Genomic DNA, 19124 nt, shown 5'->3' on the forward strand with positions numbered 1-19124 from the left:
AAAATTTTACTAATATTACATTAGGTCACATACATTGTTTGAGTGTGCTTGTTTTTGAGCTTTTTAAAAATGGTATCACACTATATTTAATCTTCTGCATCTTGCTTTTTTCACTCAATATTTCTAGGATCTGGTTACCAGGTGATCTTACCTTTAGTAAATGGCAAGGCAAAAACTGAACAGCAGTGATAGGAGTTTTAATAGTCACAGAAAAAATATTCATAAAACAAAAATCAAAACGTGTGTGTAATAGTGTATTGTGTGCATTTATGTATGCATATGTATGTGTATTATATGTATAGAGAAGAAAAATATTTTAAATTTTAAGATTTGGTGGGCACTATTTTGTTTTTGGGGGTATGTATGAATCTAGAGATGACGGGGGTCTGTTTGTTTGTTTATATATTTATTTATTTATTTAGAGATAGGGTCCTACTATGTTGCCCAGGCTGGAGTGCAGTGGCTATTCACAGACTCCCAAGTAGCTGGGACTACAAGCAAGTGCCACTGCATCCAGCTTGGTGAGCATTCTTTTTAATAAAAGAAGGATCTGACTTTCATTTTATTTCATTAAAGTAAAGAAATTTTAATTGTTTACATAATGAGTATACATATTTTGGGGGGATATCTGATATTTTGATACATGCATATACAATGTATAATGATCAAATCAGAGTTTTTAAAAAAATATTGCCATGAACTGTATGGGTTTGGCTTCACAACAAATATGTGATAATTTACCTAACAGTTTAGTACTTTTTTTTTTTTTTTTTTTTGAGACAGAGTCTCCCTCTATTGCCCAGGATAGAGTGCAATGGCGCAATCGCAATCTCGGCTCACTGCAACCTCTGCCTCCTGGGTTCAAGCCATTCTCCTGCCTCAGCCTCCTGAGTAGCTGGGACTACAGGTGCACACCACCATGACTAGCTAGTTTTTTTGTATTTTTAGTAGAGATGGGGTTTCACCATATTGGCCAGGCTGGTCTCGAACTCCTAACCTCGTGATCTGCCCACCTCGGCATCTCAGACTTTCTAATTCTTCCTTTAACTCCTGAGTATCTCAAATTTCTGAAATCAATACCCAATATGAGTATACATATTTTGGGGGCATATGCATTATTTTGATACATGTATACACAACATATAACAATCAAATCAGGGTTTTTAAAAAAATATTGCCATGAACTGTATGGGTTTGGCTTCAAAACAAATATGTGATAATTTACCTAACAGTTTATGACTTTCTAATTCTTCCTCTAACTCCTGAGTATCTGGAATTTCTGAAATCAATGGAGCAGGAGGGAGAAACCAATCCAATGACTTTTCATTGTCTGGATGGCTGTATAAAATATAAAAATGTGAGTATATATGTTAATAAAGATATAACACGAGAAGCTATGTATTTATTAAACATTACTCAGACTCTTAAACATCCTATAAATTAACTTTCTGTCAGGACTTTGATCTATCCCCATACAGCAGTGTTCTCAACCTTTTACCCTTATGTATCATAGGATTAATGATACTGCTGTGTGAGATATGCTACCTAAATAATGGCAATAACTCTATCTCCTTTTCTCCAATTCAAATGCCAGTAACGGGAATCTTAAATCTGCTCCAATATAAAAACGAAGTAGTAAATCATTCTCAAACTTTAGCATTTTAACTATTACAAGTAACAAATTACTTGACATATCTCACAACAAATCAAGGGTCATCAATGTGTAAACGACACCATTACTGGTATTCCAGAGCTGGGATCTCCAACCCTGGGGCCTCAGACTGATGCTAGCCTGTTAGGAACCCAGCTGCACAGCAAGAGGTGAACACTGGGCAAGTAAGCATTAGTGCCTGAGCTTTGACTTCTGTCAGATCAGCAACGGCATTAGATTCTCACAGGAGTGCGAGCCCTATTGTGAACTGCACATGAGAGGGCTCTACGTTGCATGCTCCTTATGAGAATCTAATGCCTGATGATCTGAGGTGGAACAGTTTCATCCCAAAACCATCTGTGGAAAAACTGTCCACAAATTCAGTCCCTGGTGCCAAAAAGTTTGGGGACCGTTGTTCTAGAGTATTCCTATAACATTATAATGTCCTAACCTAAATATTCTTAGTCCAAACCATCTACAAACTACAGAAAAATCCAAGAAATCATTTGAAACTGATGACCTCTTTATAACCTATAGTAATTGATATTTTTGCCAATTACTGTTGGCATCATTAACTATCCCTCCTCATCTTTCAACTGTGATTGTGTTAACTGATACTGCTTTAATGGTTCCTTTCCCATCAAAGTTGACTTGTTCTTCATTAGGACAAAAAGATAAGTGTTAGGTGACAGGAAATAAAGTTGAGAAGAGCATCATATATTTTGTCTATACCAAGTTCCAAAGATTTTATGATCTAGTCATTTAGGATATTACTCTCTCTAAAGTGAGAGACTCAGTCTTTTACTTTTCTGTCTCACAGAGCACCTAGCACAAAGCTACTCTTACCACATTTTCCGAGTAAAAAATCTACAACATATTATCTGGCAACGTCTAACAGACTGTTTAATAACAGGCCAGATCTTTTAAAATTTAGTACTATGTCAGAGGGTCCCCAAGATCACCCCCAGTTCAATAATACCCTAAAATGACTCATAAGACTCAGCATGTAGTGCTACTCGAGGCTACCAGGACGAAGTCCAAGGAAAACCAGGCATGAGCTTTCAAGAGTCTTCTCCCAGCAGACTCTGCAGGAGGCACTTAATTATCTCAGTAATGACTTGGGACAATACCCATGAAATGTTGCCAAAGAAGGGAAGCTCTTCAGGGACCCAATGCCCACGTTTTTATTGGGGGCTAACATTAACATAAGCATCCCCTGTCTAGCACACACCTGAATTCCAGAATCTCAGAAAAAAAGCAGGTGTTCAACATTAACCATATTATTTGTATAAACAGTTTACACATAGTAAGCCACTGTTGTCAGTTAATGGAGGGGATCTTCCTGAAATCTAAGTTCTCAGACTCTAGCCAAAGCCACCCTTGCAAACTGGCCTTTTCAAGAACAGCAGTTTAGGTCTGCTTTATTAACTCTTCTCTACACAAGGACTATTTCAGAAAATCCAAGAAACAGGAATAATAGCGGTACTATTCTGCCTCTTAATAAAATCAAATCTTCCTTATAATTTCCCAATTTTTTTCCAGAGGTGACATCATCATCCCAGTCACCCAGAATCCAAACCATAGTATCTTTTTTACTAACTATATCTAGATACATATTAGGTCTTATTGTATATTCCTTGTAATGCTTCTTAAATTCATCATTTTCTTTGTGTTTCCACGGTCATTATCATAATCAAGGCTCTTACTAGCTTGTCTTAACTGCCCTCACTGCCTCCAGGCTTTCTCTCTAATATATTTTACAAGTTCCTACCATATTCATTTGGAATTGTTTTCATTACATTACTCCATTCAAAATTCTTCAATGGCTTTCAAATATTGCCAAACTTCCTGGTGGTCTTAGACCACCTTATAGTTTTAAATCTCCTACACATATCTTACAGTCCAAACTAAACTGAACTCCCTGTTGTATAACAAATAGATAATGCATTCTCTCCTCATCTTTTTTTTTTTTTCCCTCCTGAGACAAGAGTCTCACTCTGCCACCCAGGTTGGAGTGCAGTGGCCAGATCTCGGATCACCGCAACCTCCACGTCCTGGGTTCAAGCGATTCTCATGCCTCAGCCTCCCCAGTAGCTGGGATTACAGGCATATACCACCATGTCCGGCTAATTTTTGTATTTTTAGTAGAAATGGCGTTTCACCATGTTGGCCAGGCTAGTCTCAAACTCCTGGACTCAAGTGATTTGCCGACCTCAACTTCCCAAAGTGCTGGGATTACAGAAGTGAGCCACCGTGGCTGGTCACTCCTCGCCCTCATTCAAAGATATTTACTCAGCTTACCCCTGTGCCCTGCCCCACTCGATATCTACGTGCAGAAGTTCTACTATTTTATTCATTCATTAATCCATTCAGTAATTATTTACTGAGTACTATGCGCCAGGTATTGTTCTAGGCACTAGAGCTTATATTCAAAGGCTGGCTCAAATCCTACCTTTTCCAAGAAATCTCCCTAGGTTCCCAAAGATTTTCTCCTCCCTTCTTCTTATAGAGGGAACCTATAATATGTATTATAGTCTGCCTTGAGCTGTGTGAATGTACAGATAGATAACAGAGAGAAACAGAGAAGTAGATGGATAGCTTTGACAGATAGATAGTTGATATTCCCTCTAGATTATAAATATCTAGTTTTATTTTTATGTCCATTTACACCAGCAGTACTTAGCAAAGTCCTTTACATAATTTCAATAAATAATTGTTGATTTAATTCAATGGCTTTTAACCCACAGTGAATTATATCCAAAATCCTTATTCCAGCATTTAACACACATCACCATCTAACCTCAACTTAGAATTTCTAACTTTATGTCCCAATGTTTCTCCTTCATGAATTGTCTATTCCAGGAAACTTCTCTACCTGTTATCTCTTAAAAGTACCATGAATTGTCCTATCTCCATTCTTTTTCTCTTGCTCTAACACTCTGCCTTCAAATGCCCACTTCTTCTCTTTCTATAGGAATTATCAAATCCTTCAAAGCCTCCTGAAGTCTCCCCCTACTACCCAAAAAGCCTGACCTGACTGTGTACTCCAAGACGACCTCCCTTCCAAGTCTGAAATTTCATTGCATGAACATATGCTTGTCATTTGCTTTGCACATATTTTTGACCGTATTTTCAGAAAAACAACCATATGTTACAAAATTTGCATTGGCCAGACCTGATTAACACATGCTGCCCCAGTTGGATGTGCTCTTTCGCTCTCAAAAGTGTCCCAGTATAGATGATTATTTACATGGTCATATTACTTATTAATGTCTTTCCATTTGTGTGTTTAATCTCAACTAGATTTTAAGTACTTTGTAAGTAAAAGTCTGTTTCATCCTTTTTATAACCCTTTCAACTTTCAATCACTATTTGAATGAACAAGTAAAATAATGAGGCAATAAATATACCTCATTAAAATAGGATAATACAATACACTAAAAATACATAGAAAATTCAAAATTGAACAATGCACATGAAAATCCATAAAAGTCAGTATTTAACATACTACCTACTCTCTAGTCTTGTTTTCTTTGGTCTCACATCTTTATTCCCTCCCCTACTTCCTGCCAGCACTTAAAGTGCCTATCATACTTTGCCTTTGGCATACTGTCCATTCTGTTTCCAAATGGTGACGTCATTCCTTGTCCTAAGCTACTCTTTGAGCATTATTTCCCATTTTTAGATTGGCCAAAAATAATCCGAACAAACCAGAAATGCAAATAAATGCAAGCCAAATAGGCAAAAATCTTTTTTTTTTTTTTTTTTTGATACAGAGTTTCACTCTGTTGCTCAGGCTGGAGTGCAGTGGCGCCATCTTGGCTCACTGCAACCTCCGCCTCCCGGCTTCAAGCGATTCTCATGCCTCAGCCTCCCAAGTAGCTGGGATTAGAGGCATGCGCCACCAGGACCGGCTAATTTTTTTGTGCTTTTAGTAGAGACAGGGTTTCACCATGTTGGCTAGGCTGGTCTTGAATTCCTGATTTCAGGTGATCCACCCGCCTCAGCCTCCCAAAGTGCTGGGATTACAGGCGTGAGCCACAGCGCCTGGCCCAAATCTATTCTATTTTTAAAACTATAACATTTAAGATGTTAAACTTCAGTTACTCCCCTATACTACTGGTAAGAGAATTCCATGTTTGTAAATTCCAAATATGTAACTGAAATATCGTTCTGTTGATTCCTCATTTTTGTGTATTTACCAGAGAGAAAACTAAAACTCACCCAAATTCAAAAAATCCTAAAGTAATATACTATGTTATCAATCTTTAAGGGAGATTACTTACTTTTCAACGTCATCTGGTTTTTCAAAAAACAAATTTTCCAAAGGAAACAAGCAATCATTTGATTTCAGCATTGTTGAAAACTGGACTTCATCATAAATCTACAAAATACAGAAAAAGTAGTTTATATTTTATTTATAAAGATGTAGAAAAATATTTCTGTATAATCACTAATTTTCCAGTCTCCTGTAAAATATAACTACAGACTATCCTTCCAGCTTCATCGTCTGCAACTTCCTTCAAAGCACCTCAATATTCACATACATTATTCTGTTTTCCACTCATTCACGGATTCACACTTGCTCCCTTCTCTTCATAGTGCTCCAATGCTTGGAATGTGTTTTCTGCCATTCTCCAACTGGCAAATTCCTATCCATCCTTCATGTTATAGGTCACATGTCATTTCTTCTTCAAAGGCTTTTCTGAATTTGTCTTCTTCCTCAAGGCAGAATTAATCAGTCTTCTTGGGCTCTTACTACTTTGTTCACACCATTATTTTCGAGTTAGGACAGCACATTTTATTGTGAATATGTGCACCTCTAACAATATACTATGTACATACGCAGGGATTTGCTTCAAAATAAAGGGGAGAGATGAAGGAGTATTGAAATAATATTGACGATGAGTTGATCACAGCTAAAGCTATGTAATAGGTACATGGGGTTCATTATAGTATTTTTTCATATGTTTGAACTTTTTCAAAATAAAAAAATTATAAGTTTAACACATGCATATTTACATTTATATTAGATAATGCATATACTACATATGTTTACATTCTTTTTTAAAAGATAATTTTTGCACTCAGAGATATTATCTAAACATAAAGGATAAAAACATTCAGCAGTGGCCACCTTGGAACATAACAAAAATCTGGGGCTGAACAAAGATGCAAATGTGATTTAAAAAAAAAAAAAAACTAGTCTCTAGATACACACATTGCTCCCATTAGAATTATTTTTCCCTGCATATCCTATTTTCTAAATTCTTAAACATCATAGAACATTCTATATGACAAACCATAAAATCAGACGAACAAATTGTAAAACATAAATCACATTTCTGTTTCTTCTGTTTTAGTTAATACATTGTAAATTTGTCCTCAAGATAGAAACTACAATCAAAGAAATTGTATTAATGCCATCTAGTGGAGAAATACACATTACTAAGTCAGATTATGTCTCTCCAATTTTGAATCCTCCTTGATGTGGGGATGAGATACAAATGGGAGTGATATGGGGAAGGGAGAATGTTTCCACATACACCGCTTGACAAATGCTACTGTATGAGAACTAAACCTGTATATATACTTTAGGGCTGTTCTTACTGATATAGAATATTGTGGGGTTTTTGCTGTTTTCGTTATTGGGTTCTTCCCCCTTCCATCTGTTTAATGTAATTGCCCTCTTCATTTTTCTCTATCTATTAATCCATTACCAACAAAAACAAGTAGTAAAAATGACACAAACTAGTCTGGTTCTATAAATGTCTAAAACAATTTGACTATACAAAAAATAGAAGCCTAGGATAATAGGGCAGGAGGTAGAGGGAGTCATTCAGAAATATGCAAAGTCTTTAACTGCTTTAAGTAAACAATTACAGAACTTGAAAACAATTATCTGAAAAAGTATAAATGAAAATGTTAATCATGTTTTTATATTGCCCAAAAAGTAACAAATAAAATGTTCCCTTTCTAGTTTTAGGAAAACTATGTTCAAACAAAAGAAACTTTTTCTAAAATAAACCTCACCAGACCAGTTTCATATGGCTTTGCTACCTCAGAATTTAAGTCGAAAATCTTAAGGCTAACACTTTTATACACTTGAATACTTTCTTCCCAAAGCAACTACAAATAGACAACAGAACTATAAATTTAAAACATTTGGGAAGAAAAGTGTTGCATAAACTGACAAAAACCTCCTATACAAACAGCAAATATTTTCAGAAGAATTTTTGATTTCTAGTTCTAGCATACAAGAATATAACTTGTTTGGGTTCAGAATAAAAATATCATGTACGTATTTTAGTTCTTATATGGTCCTATGAAAAAAACACCCCTTATCTAAAACTGCATCCTCTCATCCTGCATTATTTTTCTTCATAGCATGAATTGATAACTAACATTATAGTATATGCTTAGTTTTTTATTATGTTTCTCCCTTTAGAGCAAGCAAGGACTTTTTGCTCACTAATGTGTTCTAATAACCCAGAATAGTGCCTGGCACACAGTAAATGGTCCATAAGAATGTATTGTGGAATAAATGCGTTAGCAATAACCAGTTTATAAAAATAGTGTTAAATAAGAATAATTTTCTGTTAACTTAGAAACTTAAAATTTGACCCCCAATCTTCAACGTTCAGTTTAAAAATGTGAAATTTTTTTCTAGTTCAGGATTTATGTAAATAAAATCATGAAGGTTCTAAAAGATGATGAATTTAGCACTTTCATTATGTAAATAAATCTTTTTTTAAAAAAAGAAACACAGGTCCTAAAACGGACCTTGCTACAGTTCAGTATGAGTTTGGATGTGAGGGGATGCTATTTTAAATTAATTAAAGTTCTAGGTTTAGATTCAGATTTTCTAAGTTCCTATTATTTATTACTAAAGTTTTAATTTCAGCATGTGGCACAAAATTAGATTGCCGAACACAATAAACAATATCATCCCAGGTAGTTTTATTTTTAAGTGTCTGCTCTGCTATAATCACTGTTAAAATACTTAAACTATTTTTGAGTCTACATAATTTGCGGTGCAGACCTTCTCTAGTTATATTAATGACAGTCTCTAGTTAAATATTAATACAACTAGATACAATTAATCTCTAGTTATATTAATGACAATTCACCATTTTGTCTTCTGTAATCTTATTGTATAAAATTATTGTATTGTATACAATTATTGTATAAACTTATTGTATAAATTTGCAGGCCTATTACTTATTTCTTACAATTTTTACTCAGAAATATACTCCTTATTTTAAAAGTACAGAAACTCAGATATAAATTATTGATTTGCTAGAAATTTTTGTGAGTTAAGGAAGAAGTAGGGACCAACATTTACGGGAATAACCGACCGTCACAAATAACTGCAGAGAATTTGACAAAGAAGGAGAAATCAATGGGAACAAATTACTCCGAGGCTCGGCCTGGGAAAGGACCATACAATTGTCGGAGCCCCATATCTCACCCCCTCTCCCCCGGCACCAACGGGGCTGGAAGGGTCTGGCTGGGGAACGGATCAGCACCTAAAGCAAAATAACAGCTCTGTGGATTAGGGCCCCGAGAGTGGCGCAAGAACGGCGCGCTGGGGCGCGTCACTCCACACCCAGGTTCCCGTTTCCTCCCACCGCTGTGAAACCCGCGGCTCAGACAGATGGGTACGTCCCCCCAAGCGCTCGCTCAGGGGGCGCCACACACCAGAACACAAGACACAGGAACCGAACACCAATCAGCCGACTCTAGGGGCGGGCCGGACGCCCAGCCAGTCCCACCCCGCGGGGAGCTGGGCCCGCCCTGCGCCCAAGCGCGCCTCAAGCCTCACTGCTGTCTGACTGGAAATGCGGCTGAGGCGCCTGGCGCGGGCCCGCGGCCTGGAGTCGGCTGGTGACCAACAACTCGCCGCGCCCGTCCGCTGCCTACCCGGCAGACGGCTCTAGAGATCGACTGCTGCTCGGACGGCTCGGCTGGGTCCCCACTTCCCCGCGGGCGTCGGACCCCGGTCCCCACTTTCCCCGCGGGCGTCCGGGCCCCACTCCTCACCTCCCTGCGGGCAGCTCCTAGGCCAGTCGAGCGCCGATTCATCAGCCCCTCGGAGGACCCCCAGCCTAGCTAAGCCGAGCTCCAAGCAATGGATCGCCCAAGCCCCCAACCCCTCCCTTCCTACCTTTTTTTCTCCGAAAGTTTATAACTGGTTTTGAATATATCTCTTGCAGTTTACTGTGTCTATTCTCGTTAAATACAGCTCCTAATCCTAGTTTCTAAGGGTCTACTAAACGGTACCCTTTCCCTAAGCTAACCTGCTTCTCTACCCCTACAACCACCACTCCACAAACATACCCCAACCTGCCTTTCTCATAAAAGTTAGCCAGGCCTCAGCTCTGGGATTTCCAGTCTCTTCGTACCTAAAAAGTGTTTTACCTGTATTATTTATAAAATATCACCGTGGCACTCATGAGGTCAGTATTACTGAGGAACTTGATTCAGAAATAAAGTTAAATTTCAGAAATAAATGTTCTAAAACACAATGATATTTAAATATGTTTAGCCAACATGAATTTATAAAAACAGGGCAATAATGTGTTCTTAGGCTGCAAACACGAACAAACTATAAGTTATCCTTTTAAGTTTCTTTAGAATTGTCCTCTGAAGATTTGGCAGGGAATGTTTTGTAGATGATAAAATAGCAACGAATCAATGATGCTTTTCTCGCAGAGACATTTATCTTTCCTTTGGAAACCCCCACCTGTGACATCTAGGGCCAACCTACTGCTGTCTGACTGCCCTATTCCTGTCCTCTTTTTTCCTTGCAGTTCTACTGTTCTTTAGCTATATGACCTTGGAAAAGACCCAACTTTTAAGTCTTAATTCTTCATCCTCAGTGATACTAATAAGCTCTAACTCCTAGATACTGCTGCAAGGGTTAAATAAAATAATACTTGCAGTAGTCCTACTACACAGTAAATGTTCATGAATATTAATTTCTTTCACCTTCTCTGAAATGTAAAATTATTCCAGTAATTGGATAAGCCAGTTATTTGGATACTGATAAAATAACAAGTCTTTGTCTCTTGGAGAAAATAACATTTTGACTGCATAAACTATTCTTAATAGAAAGGTTGAATTATCATTCCTCTCAAAAATACTGGAGAGGAAAGTTACTTTCCATAGACTGCATAGAGGAAAATAACAAAACAGTGCATTTGTTATAGTGAACCCCTGAATGTGTTGAAATTCATACGTTGAATTCTAACCCCCGATGTGATGATATTTGAACGTGGGACTTTTGTGAGGTAATTAACTCAAAAGGGTAGAGCCTTCATGAGTAGGATTGTGCCCTTTTAAGAGGCCAGAGAGTTAGCTCGCTCTTTTTCTACGATGTGAGGATACAGGAGGACGGTATCTGCAAGCCAGGAAGGAGGCCCTCACCAAACACCGGATCTGCCTGCACTGTGACCTTGGACTTCTCAGGCACCAAAATTGTGACAAATCTTTGCTGTTTAAGCCACCCAGCCTATGGTAATTTGTTATAGCAGCTTGAACTAAGATAAGGTTTCAGTGATAGAATTGTAGAATTGAGCAACAGGAAGGTACAGGGGGAGTCTTACTGTCAAAGCACACAGTAGCAAATGGCCACCATGTTCATAAACAAAAAACATTCATTCGTTCATTCACTCACTCACTCATTTATTCAAGAATCTGTGGGGAATCTATACAGCCTTACTTTGTCTTAAAATAATGTAATAAAAATGTCAAAGCTTCAGTTTTTAAAAGGAAGCCTCAGGACAGTGATAAAGTTACTAAAAATCCCATTTTAGGGGGAGGGATTACCATGGTTTTTAGTAATGTTGCCACATTTCTCAAGAAAACATTTTAATCCTAAAGATTTAATTTTACAACCAGTGCAACAACGTTATAAGCAATCCTCCAAATTGAATAACATAACTAACATTTGAAATATAGTCTTCCCGATCAACTTCTGGCATGACTGCATAAAGAGCTTTGCTATCTCACTTCTCAGTGAAACTGGTGAAAATTCTAGAAAAATGACTCAGACCCTCTGGAAATGATCCTAAGGGCAAACAGCAAAAGAAGAAACATCTCTTCAAGAAAGACATACAAAAATTTGGTAAGAAAGGCAAGGGTCTGTGGTATTTTATCCAAGACTCCCAAGTCCCAGCTTAGCGAGACAGGCTCCATTCTAGACAGCTGCAGCCAAGAATACAGAGCTCTCTCTGCACCCAGCTCCCACTAGAAGGCGCGCTTTCTTTCTTTCATTGTGGTAAAACATGCATAATATTTATAATTTTAACCATATATAAATGTATAATTCAGGGACATTAAATACACTCACAATGTTGTATAACCATCACTCTTATCCATACCCAAAACTTTTTCATTATCCCCAGTAAGAAATTTGTGCCCATTCAGGGAGGGGAACATCATATACTGGGGCCTGTTGGGAGGTGAGGGGCTGGGGGAGGGATAGCATTGGGAGAAATACCTAATGTAAATGATGAGTTGATGGGTGCAGCAAACCAACATGGCACATGTATATCTATGTAACAAACCTGCACGTTGTGCACATGTACCCCAAAACTTAAAGTATAAGAGAAAAAAAGAAAAGAAATTTCTGCCCATTAAACAGGAACTCCTCCTTCTCCCCTTTCCCTAATTCCTGGTAACCTCTATTCTACTTTCTATTTCTATGAGTTTACCTATCCTAAGTACTTCATATAAGTGGAATCATACAATATTTGTTCTTCTATTTCTGGATTATTCACTTAGCATAATGTTTTCAATGTTCATCCATGTTGTAGCATGGATCAGAATTTTACTCCTTTTTAAGGCTCAGTAATATTCTATTGTATTTATATACCACAATTTGTTTATCCATTTGTAATCCTGGCTAAGGGACATTTGAGTTGTTTCCACATTTCCACCTTTTGACTATTGTGAATAATGCTTCTATGAACATTCGTGTGTAAATATCTCTGTTCAAGTCCCTGCTTTCAATTCCTTTGGATATGTACCTAGGAGTGGAATTGCTGGGACATATGGTAATGCTATTACAGCCAATGCCATGAGTTCTAGCTGATATATCCAACATAACCAAAATTTTCTTTACTTTGTAATGTCCACATCTTTTACACTCTGATTAGTCAGTAGAAATTGATATTGAAAAATTAGTCTCAGCCTGGGCAACACGGCGAGACTTCATCCCTACCAAAATTTTAAAAACTAACCAGGCGTGGTGGTGTGTGCCTATAGTCCTAGCTGCTTGGCAGGCTGAGGCAGGAGAATGGCTTGAACCAAGGAATTCCAGGCTGCAGTGAGCTGCGATCCCACCACTGCACTCCAACCTGGGCAATAGAGCAAGATCCTGTATCTAAAAAAACAAGAAAGAAAAAAGAAAAATTAGTGTTGATGGCTCTAGAGAAGCAGGAACCAAGAAATGTTGAGGTTTCAAGACTATTTCTGCAGGTGACAGCCGGAAATGTGTTGTGTTTTTTATGGTCAGATTTGGACAAGAAACAGTGAAGGGATCATTTGGGAAGAATCTAAGAATTACAAAATTAATTTCTGAGAAAAAAAAAACAGAAAAAAGGAAATAAAGGTAGTTTGATATGATGGGATTCTCAGGAGGAAAGAAAAGTTTAGGGAGTTAGGCCCAATTGAGTAGATACTTAAATGACAGAAGGAAGACTGAATTAAGCACAAACCAAAAAAAAAAAAAATCTTTTTGCTCCTTCTTTCTTTTTCTTTCTTTCTTTCTCTTTTCTCTCTTCCTCCCTTCCTCCCCTTCCTTCCTTCCTTCCCTCCCTCCCTTCTTTTTACCCCTTCCTTCCTTCCTTTTTTTTTTTGAGACGGAGTCTCGCTGTCGCCCAGGCTGGAGTGCAGTGGCACCATCTCGGCTCACTGCAGGCTCCGCCCCCCAGGGTTCACGCCATTCTCCTGCCTCAGCCTCCCGAGTAGCTGGGACTACAGGCACCCGCCACCTCGCCCGGCTAATTTTTTGTATTTTTAGTAGAGACGGGGTTTCACCATGTTAGCCAGGATGGTCTCGATCTCCTGACCTCGTGATCCGCCTGCCTCGGCCTCCCAAAGTGCTGGGATTATAGGCGTGAGCCACTGCACCCAGCCCTCCCTTCCTTCCATCCTTCCTTCTTTCCTTCCTTCCTTCCTCCTTTCCTTTCCTTTCCTTTCCTTTCCTTTCCTTTCCTTTCCTTTCCTTTCCTTCCTTTCTTTCTTTCTTCCACCACACCCGGCCCTTTCTTTCTTTCCTTTCCTTCTTTTCTTTTCTTTTCTTTTCTTTTCTTTTCTTTTCTTTTCTTTTCTTTTCTTTTCTTTTCTTCAGGGTCTTGCTCTGTTGCCCAGGCTAGAGGGCAATTATGTGATGGCTCACTGTAACCTCTTGGCTCACCATAACCTCAACCTCCTGGGCTCAGGCAATCCTCCTGCCTTAGCCTCCCTAGTAGCTGGGACCACATGTACATACCACCACACCGCACCCTGCTAATTTTTAAAAAATTATTTTTATTTTTTGTAGAGATGAGGTCTTGCTATGTTACCCAGGCTGGTCTCAAACTCATTGCCTCAAGCAATCCGCCCACCTTGGCCTCCCAAAGTGCTCAGATTACAGATGTGAGCCACCATGCCTGGCCAGGATAATTTTTCTTTAGGAAAGATTTAGTAAGTATGTATGTAACCAAGAACATAATGACATAAATTGATTAGAAAGCAATTCCTTGAGTTCCAAATGGCTAAGGAGAGTGTTTAATGGTGTTGTATAAGATCCTATACTCTTATTTCAGGAAATCTGTTTTTTTTTTTTTTCTTTTCAGGCAGAAATTGACTCCTTCTACCAAAATGAATTTAAAATATTTTCTGCTCTCCAAAGTCAAGAATGTTGATCCTAATAGAACTGCCAGACAGGATGTTCCAATTAGGCCTAGAACCAATGCACCATACAACGACAGCCAGCTAAGGTATATTACAAAGAACATAAGCTTTCCATAGAAATCAGTTGAGAAAGATTCAGCATTCAATGGCTGTTCTTTGTACTTGACTGTATAAGTAGATTCTAAAATGTGTTAACACAAACCCTGAACTAGGAAGCAAACATTCCAGTACATAAACTTGAGGACAAAGGGAAATATTCCACACCAGCATAGATTATTTCCTAAGTAAAAATTAATGCCAGTTTCTTCAGGAGAAGTATGTGGGGACCCGTAACCAGTGTATGCATGTTTTATGGTTAGTTGTATTCAGTTTTGTGAGGCAAACTATACATACTTCACATTGAGTATACTAGGTTTACTCATTCTTAGCAAATTCTTTTGCCATTATTATAAAGTCCCTGTATAAATAAGAATTAACATATTCCTTCAGGTAGTTGGTTTCTGGAGTAGACTTTACCTGACTATTATAATTAAGATTCTGGCATCCAGAATCTATATAAGATTGTATTAATGAAACATGCAACATATTATATCTTCAAAAAGATTATATAAAGGAACTTTTAGAAGCCACTGACAGATATCTTCAAAAGATATTTAAATGTCAGAAATCGGAGTAGAAAACATACTTTTAAAAAAGCATTTTTGTTATGTTTTGTTTTGTTTTTTGTCTCAGGCCAAAAAGTAATTGGCAGGATCTTGCAGCCATATGATCAAAGATTGATTAATATTATATATATATGTTGTCCAGAAATAAGAGTTTCTACAGGTGATATTATTTTGTAGTTAATCAAGAGATATTGCAACGGTAAAATTACCAGTTAAGATAACTGAACAAATTGATGTGTAGACAGAATAAGAAATAAGAAACACTATGTAGCAGTAGAAATAATGCATTTGTCTGGAATCCTTTCCAGGAAATGGGGAGAGGGAAGAGATGCTATCACAACCGGCAGATGATTATTCATTTGTGATATATGTTGAGTTAGGATGCATTTAAGCATGGGTTATCTCATGTTTAAATTTGTCAAAGCTTTAAGAAAGCACAGTACATACAATAGCATATATTTTAGCATCTTGAGTAAAAAGCATCTTGGAACAAAGTTGAGAGTGCTGTATACATGTCTACCCAGAGTCTGAAGCCACCACAAAGGGAAATAGACACATCAGTTTTACACAAGAGCTGCCACCACCAATAATCACTAGAGAAAGAAAAAGGGATAAATTTTAACATTTTCTCTAGAACTTCTGGCTGCTCATGGCTTCCACCAGTCCTGAGAACATGAAATAGCTTTCAAGAGGGAGAGGGAGATGTTGAAGTGCAAAAGGAATAGAGTAGCTCTTTGGTAGGGAATGAGTGGTAAGGTTAGGACCCTCTCAGCCCAGTGCCCAGCACCCTAAGGGAGACACATTCGCATCCAGGGAGCAGTGGATGGAGAAAGATGCAGCAAGAGAAGCTGCAGGGACCAAGCTGTGGAGGAGAGGTGGCTTAAGCAATACTCACAGACCATTCCCTGGGCCTGGCCCCACTAAGCCTTCCAGAGTTGAGAATCCTGCCTTGGGTGAGATCTGCTAGCCTCAGAACAACATGTTGCCAGGGTAGACGCAGTGAAGCAGGCAGCAGAACTGTCACCATGGCTGCAGGGGCAGTTCTAGAACTAGGAGCTATGAAATCAACCAGGAATGTAAGCCTGGTTTATGAAAAGTATATGCTATTATGATGGTTAATTGAACTGATTGCTAAAACCTGGAGTTTGTCAAGCCCCTTTTCCTAGTTGTCAGCTGGGAAATCAGAGGGACTATTGAGTAGGGAGTGTCAGAGAATCTAGGATTGCAACAACTGGGACATGTTCTCAGAGAAATAATGCTTCATGGTTTTTGATAGGAAATGAGTTACCTGCATTGTTATTTGGCTTTGTCTAACTCAGATTAGTGGCCTATGAAACATCAGTGTCACAACAAAATTTAGTAGCACAGTTTAAAAGCATTTGCTCATTTAATGGATGGGGAAAATTTCTGAGAATTCATAAAAATGGTGTGTGTGCATATGTGAATGGGTGGCTGAGGGTAGGTGCCTTGTATGTGTGTGTTATGGGGAGGGGAGGACAATGGCATGAAACCAAGCAGATGGAGAACATATTAGATACATATATTAGATGTATTAGAACATCATCCTTCCACTAGTAAATAGAGTAGTGTGGGTTAAAGCAAGTCCCAGTGAAAGAGTTCTGCCCAGAAACACAACTCAAAAGTGAAGGCTGAGGATTTAAGAAAAGACATGGAGACTGAATGGGAATTAAAATCTCATAAGCCCAGAAAACAATGAGTAAGAGAGTGATTAATATAAAAGCAAAATGAGTTAATGTATGTTGGACATCTTTCAGATACCTGTGAAGTAAAAGAGCTATCAAACTGTAAGGTGTCATTGAACGTTAAGAACTTGATCTTTATTCACCTATTTTATGTGTTTCTTAATTAACAGAAAATATAAACTTTGCTACCCCAGAAAAAAAATGACAGCATTAGATCTGAAAAGGAGTCTTGCCAATTCCTGCAATTTGTGCTCAGACTGTCTATTCCATCCACACGTTAAGAATGAGCAAGTGGCTCACTCAAGTAGTAGGAAGCTTCTTTTTCCAGCAGGATGCTTTGTATCACAAGTCATTTGGGGGAAGTTTTGACAAAACAAGTTATTTTGTAGGCCGTAAGGTATAATACTGGGGAGTTTAAACATATTTTTTTTCTGGATAAAAGTACCATTCACATGATTTAGCTGATATTTTCCCCAAATTGGGAAGTATCCTAGACATGAATATTTGATATCTAATACGGTGATTTTGCCTGAATTCCCCTATATGTGATCTCCAGCTCTTTCTACAAACCACACTATTTCCCTTGAACAGCAGTTAACACTGATTTTTGTTGTTACTTAAAGATTACAATCAGAAGAAGTGTATTTTTAAAATATCTGGCTTTGAACAAATTCCAATTTTATTTGTAATATCTACTGCTATCCAGAGTGGACTTAAAGCATAAAGATTTTTTCTTTCAACTTCACTCCCAAGTGACATCTTTCCCAACATATTCATATACACAAATCACATTAAAATATTTATAGCAAAGCATCCTCTAAACAGCTATTTCTCCCAACCTAACATCTGAGCTGCTGTATGTTATGAATGTTTTGAACTCACAGAGATTTTGTAGCAAGTCACAAACCCGCATGGTCTGAAAGCACATGACTGCATCACTTCTCAGCCTTTTGGCTAAGATCAAGTGCAGTATTTGTTCTTATTAGTTTAAAGCACATGACTGGAAAAATCTCCAACATCAGAAATTAGGGGCTAATGATACATATGCAGATAGAAAAATGGATACAAATTAAATACAAAGCTAAATGATTGTTTTCAAATCATACCAAATTTTTTTTTAATTTTCTATGATTATCCTAACATCTAAACCAAAAAATATTTTTAGGCCTCAGTAACTTGTGATCAGAATGTCTCAGTTGATTTGTATTTCTTAATTGAGAAAGTTTCTCAGAAGTTTCTTACCTATACTTTCATTTCTGAATACTAAAAATGAATAAAATCTTAGGTAAAATAAATAATTCCAACTCCCTCATTATACTGAGAAATATATAGTTATTGCTTTGCTTCATTGGCAGAGCCAGCAAACTCAAATTTCTATATACCCAGTCTCCTGCTCTTTCCACAAGCCATACTCTTCCCATTGAACAAGACTTAGCAGATAACACTTGGAGTTTTGCATTTGGTTTATAAGGAATATTGACAACAAAGTGTTTTCGAAGGTGGGAAAATAGGAAAGTTAAAGAGCCTGGGACTTAAACAATATGTAAAAAAAAAAAAAAAAACCAAGCTGGAGGATTGAGGAATGGTAGTATATAATACAGAGAAGAAAAGGCTTAAAAAATTAGCTCTTTTCAAATATTTGAGGGACTCGCAGTGGAATAAATATTCTTTGTTTATGCTTTTATAGGTGTGGTTTCAGAAGGCTGAACTAGTACCATTGAATTAGGGTTGTTATTGGGTGAGAAATAGATTTCAACTATGAAGAATTATATGAAAAAGGTTTTCCTGTTTTTTCCTTATAAAATTTATTGATGAATAATTTAGGTACAATAAACTGCATCTATTTAAAAGGCACAACTTAATGAGTTACAATAGTTATATATATATCTGTGAAATCACCACCTTAACAAAAAAAAAATACAGAACATTTCTAGGACCCCCCCCCGCCCGCCGCCGCCAAATTCTTCATTTCCTTTACAGTCAGTTGTTCCACCTGCCCTTGGCTGCAGGCAAACACTGATCTGCTTTTTATCATTATATAGTAGTTGTATTTTATATAAAAAGTACCATATATCATGTATTCTTTTGTGTCTGGTTTCTTTCATTTAGTCTAATGATTTTCAGATTTATCCCTATTGTTTTATATATGAGTAACTCATTTCTTTTGCTGAATATTATTCAGTATCATTTAGTATTATTGGA

At 37.6% G+C, this 19124-nt stretch overlaps 1 protein-coding gene and 1 pseudogene across 12 annotated transcripts in view; one reads left to right on the forward strand and one right to left on the reverse strand.

Annotated features, from left to right (window-relative positions):
• Positions 1-19124, reverse strand: part of HFM1 (helicase for meiosis 1) — a 240238-nt gene that overhangs the window by 129859 nt on the left and 91255 nt on the right. For 6 of the 12 annotated variants that reach the window (XR_010117472.1, XM_063625386.1, XM_063625387.1 and 3 more), the window contains exons 2-3: positions 5938-6035; positions 1226-1338 (exon numbers count right to left, since the gene is read on the reverse strand). Coding sequence is in view for 11 of the 12 variants with exons in the window: in XM_063625386.1 (XP_063481456.1) it covers positions 1226-1338; positions 5938-6035 (211 nt within the window). In the remaining variant the exon portion in view is untranslated. Of the gene's footprint in view, positions 1-1225; positions 1339-5937; positions 6036-9574; positions 9721-16114; positions 16134-19124 lie in introns of those variants that run through there. The other 6 variants (XM_063625390.1, XM_063625391.1, XM_063625383.1 and 3 more) reach the window with 5 other exon arrangements.
• Positions 17857-17993, forward strand: LOC134734931 (uncharacterized; annotated as a pseudogene).

Source organism: Symphalangus syndactylus, chromosome 12 (assembly GCF_028878055.3).
Source record: "Symphalangus syndactylus isolate Jambi chromosome 12, NHGRI_mSymSyn1-v2.1_pri, whole genome shotgun sequence".
Taxonomy (NCBI): Eukaryota; Metazoa; Chordata; class Mammalia; order Primates; family Hylobatidae; genus Symphalangus; species Symphalangus syndactylus.